This window comes from Camelina sativa, chromosome 17 (genome assembly GCF_000633955.1).
Source record: "Camelina sativa cultivar DH55 chromosome 17, Cs, whole genome shotgun sequence".
Classification (NCBI taxonomy): Eukaryota; Viridiplantae; Streptophyta; class Magnoliopsida; order Brassicales; family Brassicaceae; genus Camelina; species Camelina sativa.
The window spans coordinates 7,880,346-7,889,400 of NC_025701.1; the positions used below are offsets into that span (position 1 = coordinate 7,880,346).

The 9,055-nt window shown below is 33.0% G+C and overlaps 3 protein-coding genes across 3 annotated transcripts in view; 2 read left to right on the top strand and 1 right to left on the bottom strand.

The window, feature by feature from the left end:
• Positions 1 to 320, top strand: part of LOC104759259 (exopolygalacturonase-like) — a 2,100-nt gene extending 1,780 nt beyond the window's left edge. Inside the window, exon 4 of the mRNA XM_010482206.1 lies at positions 90 to 320. Within this exon, the coding sequence (XP_010480508.1) occupies positions 90 to 320 (231 nt within the window). The remainder of the gene's footprint in view (positions 1 to 89) is intronic.
• The window catches only part of LOC104756047 (glutathione S-transferase U24-like), a gene marked incomplete in the record, with an annotated part of 31,415 nt that overhangs the window by 17,881 nt on the left and 4,479 nt on the right, over positions 1 to 9,055 (top strand).
• Positions 2,991 to 4,080, bottom strand: LOC104759260 (receptor for activated C kinase 1A-like). The gene is made up of 2 exons (XM_010482207.2): positions 4,017 to 4,080; positions 2,991 to 3,859 (listed from the first exon to the last, which is right to left on the bottom strand). The coding sequence occupies exons 1-2, from the start codon at positions 4,078 to 4,080 to the stop codon at positions 3,180 to 3,182; spliced, it is 744 nt and encodes a 247-aa protein (XP_010480509.2). The 3' UTR covers positions 2,991 to 3,179.

Here is a 9,055-nt window from a genome sequence, read left to right on the forward strand (position 1 = left end):
AAAAAAAAAAAAAAAAAAAAAAAAAAAATCAAACTTCTTTGTTTTAAAAATCTTAGTTTAATTTACATGTTAAATTATCATTTTTGCAGGGAGATTCGCACATTCAGATCCAAAACGTGACACTAAAAAATATTTGGGGAACGTCAAGCAACAAAGTGGCTGTGAAATTTCAATGTAGCAAAAGTTTTCCTTGCAAAAATGTTCACTCAAGTGACATTAATTTAAAGCACAACGGAGTCGACGGTCCTGCAATCACGTTGTGTGAAAACATTAAAGGTTCTGCTACCGGCAAGATGAATCCTCCGCATTGCTTGAATTGATTTTGTCAAAACAAGTCGTTTTGTTGTATTTTGATATTTTCGTGACAGCTGTGGTGTGTTTGCATGCTCTAGTTGTGATGAATGATGATGAGATCCTAAAGTAGATTATTAATTAATAAATTCTCTAAGTTAAAATCTTTCAACGTTGTGATTTTATATTTAACAAATCTGTTAATACTTTCGAAATAAAGTATCAAAGTTGCATACTGAATTTTCTTTTAGACTAGAATTTGCACCCGCGCACGCGCGGGATTTTAATTTAAAATATTTCTTATCAACAGAAATTGTTGAGCTCAAATATAATAATTCCAACTTTTGAGTATAAATATATAACTTACTTTACTCAATGATATACAACATATATATTTTTTAAGATAACATTTCTTTGTTATATCTATTTGCGATTTTACGTGGGATTTTAGTTAAAATTTTTATCAATAAGAATAATTGAATATGAATATAATTTAAAAATTAAAAGATAAATCTATATAAATGCCGTACTTATTTTACTAATATATATATAACATATATTGTCTGGTGTCGCAATAATATTGTCGACAATCTTTGAGATTTTATCTTTAAAAGAGTTCATTCCATATTCATATCCCATGAAAACATAATTTTAAAAGTTCTAACGTCAATGTCGATCGTTGACCTAATTATAGAGACCATTTAAACATATTAATATCCAACATTAAATGCAAATATACAAAGTTTCATGAACAGTTTTACTGCTATGTCGCTAAAATGAGGTTGTCCAAATGCATCATCTGTCATAATATAATTTTAGACTAAGTCAAAAATGCTTAAATGATGAAATATTTAAACCCCACAATAAATATCTATTCATTATTCCAAGCTACATATATTTCTAAAATCTCATATGCTATTTGCAGATGTTAATATTGTGATGTAACCCCATCTTCGTCTTCTAAAAAAAATATAGTGTACTTTAAATATGTTGTTTTTGCCAAGTTTTGGGTTTATTTCTTTTTATTTGAACACATTCCAATGTTTTGGGTTAAAAGCATTTGATTATATATATATATATGTTATATTTGTTATATATATTTTATATTATGTTATAAAATTGTAGCTCCACCTTATGAGATATGCTACATAGATCACATGCCACTTTTTGTAACGGCTTGCATATTATTTTTTCTATATTTCCTGACCATTGATTTTGTTTTTTAGATAGATTATTTTTTAAAAATTCTTTTTCATAGTTTTCCCAAAAAAAGTGTGCCCCTTTGTTTTAGATCAAAACTTTTAAGTTAAGTTAAGTTAAATAATTAATATATTCTTTCTTATAAGTAAAATTTAATAATAAATCTTTACGGTATATGTTTCTTAGAAACTAATGTTTCACTTCAATTTTATTTTCATGTTTAGATTTTTATAAATACAATTACATAACTTGTTTTTTTTATTCCACCATGCATTAAAATCTTACTTACATTCTAAAACCCATTAACCCATTCTAAATTTTGGAATATAATTATTTTTTGGTTATAATTTTAATAATAATATTATTACTAAAACAAATTTATAGTATTATTTTTACTATTTTAAAATTTTCATTGAATTTACTTAATTCATTTTTTAGATAGTTATTAATTTTATTATTTACTAAAAAAAAATATATTATTGTTTATACTATTCTAAAATTTAATTAGTTTTAGTTAATTCGTTTTTTATTTATTTTTTACTGTTATTAATTATAATTAATAAATATGCAATTAAATGAATATTAAAAATAATATTTTTTATGCAAATAAAAAATAAAAACAAATTGATTAGGTGGATGCTGATGTGGAGGAAGGAGAAGTGAGCAAAATAGTAGCGCGATAATTAGATTAAGGTTTATTCTGAATTTTGTTGTGTATTTTATTTTTTTGGTTACGTTAAAATCATATTTACGTTTGTTTTGTATTTGATTTTGGTTACTTATGTTGTATTGTTGTTTTTGTATTTGATTTTGGTTGCTTATGTTGTATTGTTGGATATTTTTTATACAAATAAGTTTTGCAGTAAGTATAAGTATAATTTAGTATGCTGTTTAGATTTTTTAAAATTGAGATCATCTTAATTAAAACTCACTCGAAAGTCAAGTTTGACAATGGAACAAACCTTTTGTTACCTTAATTAATACTTACCACAATTATAACTTAACCTAAAGTTTTAGTATTTGAGCGAAAATTTTAGTTCTCTCGGTTCGGGTAAAACCGTAAGCCCAGGTTATTTATTTATAAACAACCTCAACTTTATTATGAAACTTAATGGGCCAAGAAAAAGAAGCCCAAATATGAAAAAAACCACGGGCCTATGTATCGAATTCAGTTTCCATTGTTATACACAGAAAACAATGGGCTATGTTCGAAATTCTTGAGGAATAAAGTCTAACAACATGAATGATGAATCATCCAAAAACGAACACTTTAGAAGATATCAAGTCTTGCAAGATATCTTAGGTAATCGAAGAGTATGGAGAATGAAATACATTATAACCCTACGTTGACAAGGTAGTCTCAAATCTATAGACTAAAAACGCAATTGTTATACAGGTTTCACAGATACATATCCTCAACAACAGGGTAATGCCTCTATGTGAAGCTAAATACAGGCAAAAGACGAGAACACAAGTAACTCACATGACAAAGCAAAGAAAACAACCAGAATTACAGACCTAGATTAATAATAAATCAATCCATTACAATCTTTTCAATGAACTTCCTCATTTCCTACAACAGACCTTGATTACTACTTAATCATCAGACATAACCAACATTACAAACAACAACAGAGCATTCTATCAAAACCAAAGTGAAACTCGAAATCAAGTCATGAGTTAGTTTGTTAGTATGTGTGTACCTTCCTCTTGGTGGCAGCAGGGCCACTGTTGTCAGCCTTCTCGGCCTCAGCCTTGAGATCAACCTTCAAATCCTCAACAATGGTCTTGCTCTCCAGGTCCCAAATCTTAATACCTTGTTCAGTTGCAGCACAGAGCCAGTACCTGTTGGGACTGAAGCAAAGGGCATGGATCACAGAGTTAGCTTCAAAAGAGTAAAGCTTCTTCCCCTCAGCCAAATCCCACAGCAAAACAACACCGTCTTTGCCTCCACTTGCACAGAGTGAACCATCAGGTGACACGGCAACAGTGCTCACGTATCCAGTGTGACCAGCAAGTGTCGATCTGAGCTTGCAGTTCGAGAGGTTCCACACTTTCACCGTTTTGTCCCACGAGGCTGACACAATCGTCGGCTGAAGTGTGTTAGGACTGAATCTGACGCAGCTAACCCAATCACGGTGTCCGTCACCACCTCCTTCTGAGATCGTGTACTTGCACTCACCTAGAGTGTTCCACAGCTTGATCGTACGGTCACGAGATGCAGAGACGATCTGACGGTTGTCAAGGGAGAAGGCGACGGAGAGCACATCCTTGGTGTGTCCGACGAATCGACGAGTGGAGACACCATCAGCTAGATCCCAAAGACGGAGCTCACCGTCCCAGCTACCGGAAAGGGCGAATTGTCCATCTGAGGAGAGAACAACATCCTCAACGAATGAATTAAGAATGAATGAAGGGGAGAATGGAGATTGAGGGTACCTTTTCGTCAATCAGAAGGAAATCAACCCCCATGAGTTGTCCACCTTTTTTAAGGTTTCAAGCAGGCCAGAAACAGAGGATCCTACCTACGATTTGTTGGTCAAGTCGACCAGCTTTAAGGTCAGCGAAAGAAACGAACAAAGAATTCATACTTCTAAGCAGAGAATGTAAGGCCAAATGTAAGTTGAGAAAATGACAATAGGAAGAGATTGGTTTATATAACAGAAGGACTTACGACATTTAAAGAAGAAGTAGTGGACTCTCCATTAAATCAGAGAAGATGGAAGAACATAATTAACAGTTACAAACTAAACCGTAGCAATTGTGATGGAAGACATGGAAGGATAAGTGAAAGTGTAGAGGACTGGAAGACTTCAATTCACATCAGATGATGAAACAGCATGGATCATGAGTTAAGGAGAGGAGCAACCGGTGGAGATGGAGAGTCATGGACACATCGTGGAGGAGAGACATTCATAAGTTTAATCAGTAAGATAGAAAAACTGCTGAACCTGAATTATCTCTGCAAAATTTTGGATTAAGTCCAATCCGAAAGACTCAAAATATTTAAGAAAAAATGCTGACGTGGATGTACCAGAAGAGAGAAAAAGTTCACTTTATATATATAGATATATGAAAACTCACTCACTCACACGGTTTATTTTATACATAATCATATCTATTTTTTTTGTAATATAACTTTTTATTGAATGACAAGACTTCGTATATATATGTATAGCCTCTAATTAATTACAAAGGGTTTTAAATGTTACTAGCAAGGCCAATGTAAGCAATGCTCGAATGAAAAAAACTAACAGTACTAGTAATAGCTTTCGAACCATCGACGGCCAAGGAAGTGACTCTTGGTCCTCCTCCGGTGCATGCAAAAAATTGTAGGCCTAGACTACCTGCTGTACGATTTTAAATTGTTTTAAATACTATATGAATTACATCTATATTTATATTACGTTTGGCATATAATTTTGCAGATACATGGGATTCTATTTCGTGAGATACTCAAGAATCAGTATACTAAAATCACTCAACAGCAAAGGAGAGGAGAGCACTTGAATATATTCACCGTCGATCACCAACATCACCAGAGTCAATATAACGGCACCTGGAAACAGCCCCAACACCGACGGATTTAAGATTGCCTCATGCAGCAACGTGAACATTTGGGAAACTTCCACTTTCTTTATTCTTTTTTTTTTCGATACCCTCCTACAGTCCTACTGCTTTGCTAACTCTTTATTTTGCCTGCTTCGTTAAACTTGTATAGATATATATATTTGTTGAGCCTGAAAAAAAAATATGAAATTTAAAGAAGGTACGTTCATGTTGGAGAAACCGATCTAAACTAGCTAAACCAAAATGACTTATCTGAAATTAAACAACATTTCGGTATGATTTAATGGATACATCTTTTTACAATGGAAAACCTGAATTTGAATTCGAACCAATTTGATCAAGAAAATTCTTGCCTAAAATTTGGTTTGTGTATATCGATACAATATACATAAACCGACTGATTATTCAGAACGTATTATGAATAAGAAAAGTTGAGAAAAGTATCTTATCACTCTATCTTATGCTTTTAATGTTTCAAATCTTGCTGTACTAAGTCTTGTTTGGGATGAAACCTTAAACTATGTAATCCCCCTTGATCTTCTGAATGGAAAATTAAGTTCCTTGACAAAAAAAAAAAAAAAAGTTGAGCTAATAGGTTCCAAAAATTATACTGCTCAACTACAAGTACAGTCAAACAAAGCATGGATCAGTATATATTATTCTTAATCATAAAACACTAAGATTAGTGATTTACTTGCTATAGTTTCAGAATCCTAAAAAGAGAAAAAGAGCGATAATATTTCCGGTTTCTTTATAAATACACATTTAATTTCAAATTATATAACTCTGTTTATAAAAAATGAATATATTAGTAGATACTTAAATTTGTTTATCGATGACAACTCTCAACGATAATATTGTGATTGATAACTTTGAGAATGATGATTATAGTCAACTTACATAATTTAGAAAAGTAAGAATATTTTAATTTTTTTTTTGTAGAAAAAAAGTCTAAAGTATTTGATCTTAAAAAAGTTGTTATGGTTCTATAATTTTTCAATTCCAAATTCATATGATATTAGCATTATAACTCAATAAATTTATATCAATTATTTTTCAAAACAGCAATTTAACTTTTTAATGCATTTAAATGATGCATTATTTTTACTACACATGTACCATACAAAGGGATTATTGAAACTTTTGAAAAATATAAAAGTTGAAAAAAATAAACAAAATATAAGAAAAACATGAGCAAATTATAAGCAAAACATAAGCAAATATCAAAAACTTAACCAAAAAAAAAACAGAGGATAAGATCAATTATTTGTTAGTTAGTAGGAAAAAATAATCTTTTACTTCTATAACATCTCTGTTGAAATAATAACCACATGTATGTTTGATTACATATTAAAAGATTTTGTGATCATCAAGGGCTGATTTATGTAATCAATGGCTGAGTTATGATGAAGAAAAGAATGGGCTAATGGACACTCAAGCTGGAATTACAAAGATGTTTAGAAACTTATTGGTTTGTTTGGGTATTCACAACATGAAGCTTAAAGAAGAAAAATATGCAGAGATGGCCACTCCACTGGTGAAAGAAACTCAAGATTGGATAGTGAATGCATGGTTTAAGGTTCAGGCATGCAGAAAGGAGCTGCCAGTTGCAGGCTTTAGGCAGCTTAGTTTTGCTAATATGAAGTTCTACTTGAAGCATAAATGGAGATCTAGGCTATTACAATCATTTTCAGGGCTGCAAATTGATATGAATAACATATGTGGTCTTATTATGGTTGAAAGGCTGATGTTGCAGCACATGAGTTTCCATACACAATGGAGAAAGGTTCTCAAAGAATTTTGTGCAACTAGGTGTGAAAGTGAAAGAGTTACAATAAAGATGAGTTTAAAGTGCTGAGCAAACAAGAGAAAGACCACAAGCTACTGTTCACCAAGAACCACAGGTTGTTGCATTCTAAAGCTGGATGCACTCAATACGTTGATTTGGAGCAGCTCAACATTGAACTTCAAAGTTTTTCAGGTCTGAACTACTTCACTTTGTTGATTTTCATATGGAAACAAGCTCTTCAATGTGGGTGTGAAGCTGATCATATAAGTTATTATGAAACCTTCTCTATTGGTACCAAGATTATTGCTGGAATGTCTTGGGGACAGAACAAACACATTCATCATGAGAAAGACTATAAAGATGAGAGGTTGTACTTGCTGGAAATTGAAGCAGAGAGAGGCCATTTGGTTTTGTCGTTGAATGATGTAAGCTACAGCTCGAGACACCAAAATCAGATGGAAATGTTTGACATCAATCGAAGAAACATCAGCTGGACAAAGCAACCTCGGGAACATCTGCTTGGGATTTGCACTTGCCACAAGCGACCATTTGATCCAGGAGGAGCTAAGTCTCTATGCGAGCTGGGCAAAGAATTGAGGTTAATTGAGAAGCTTTACGAATTTTTCATTGATTCCAAGCTGCAAACAGGGGGTGAGACACAAGGTAAGAGGCTGTTGGATTTTTATGAGATATCATTGTTTGACAATGAAAACAAACTCAAAGGAGAGATGTCTCTTGGTTCATTGACAATGAAACAACACAACATGTGGGGGCTTTTAACTGAAATCGAGACCTTTTCCTATAATGGTGTGATCATACAATTCATGGTTAAAAGACAGTGGGAGAGTTTTGTGCTGATCTGGTTCACTACTACCGTGAGTTTGATCTTGTTGAGTGACCCACTCGTTTTTGATAAGAAGAAAGAAATGAAGATCTCCATTAGTTGCTGTTTTGGGATATCTAGTGTTGATAAGCAGTTCTCTACCGCCTTTGAGACCATGTCTGAGCTAAAACATTTTATCCAGTTGCCTAATCTTCCACGGGAAAACTCACATGTTGATGCAGACAAAACCTTGCAGAAAAGGGGAGAACTCGTTGCATCAGTGGCACATAACAAAACTGTCACTCAAGCCCTTATTCAGTGGAAAGAGCATCCTCCTGATCAGTTTAGGCCGCTTCCAATGACGACAGGAAGTCAACTAAATTCGCAATCAAAGAAGCTGGATTTGAGAAGATTCAGTTGAAGAGGGAGACGAGTGATTCCACTCACAATAGGATCTGCAGAAGAGTAAAATCTAAGCGTGATATTGATGAGGACCAGAGAAGAATCAACTCTACGAAAGTGAAGGCTCCAAAAGAAATTGGAGAAGTTGCGGTCGTTAAAACGATGAGGGAGCCAGAGAACTCACCAGAGACTGGTGCCATTGTCTTGAAAATGATCTGCAAATTGAGGGGGAGAATCACCGGAGAAGAACATGGAACATGGGATTTGGGGGATTAACCACAACTAGGTGGTAGGAGTGTCTCTTAGACTGTCGCATGATCAAAGCTCTCTCCGATAAAAGCCATCTATTTGATCATCCTAGAACATGAAGAGTGATCATAAAAGGAAAGAATATGATGAATTACGCGTGAAGTTCAAAAGTGAAATTGAAGTTAGAGTTGCAGCGAAAATCGCCAAACCAGGATTAGAGTATGAGTATTAAACTTCTCGTTCTCTTGTTTTTTGTGCTTTGCTTAGATTATTTGATTTAAGGTTCTTGTGTGCTATGTTTGATGATTTGGAGGACATCACTCGGTTTCTTCCAACTGCTGATGCTCTAAAGCTTTTGATCCTATTCCCTAGATTATTGGAGAGCGAGACTTCACAAATCAAAAAAAAAAAAAAAACTGATAATCATCAAAGATAAGGAAAGGTAGGTTTGCGTGAAATTCAAAACTGAAGTTAAGGCCGAAGTTGCAACCACAAGAATTTTTCAGAGTAGCCTAGGACTAGACTATCATTTGTAGTTTTTTTTTGTTAAGCAATACAATTTTAATATTAGTTTTTGTTATAATATATATTGAATTAATGTAATTATCATATATTAAAAAAAGCACAAAAAACTAACATTTTTATATCTTAAATAATTATACAGTCGCATCATATTGCAATGATGATCATATTGTCATTGACTATATACTCTTTTTTTTTTTTTTTTTTTT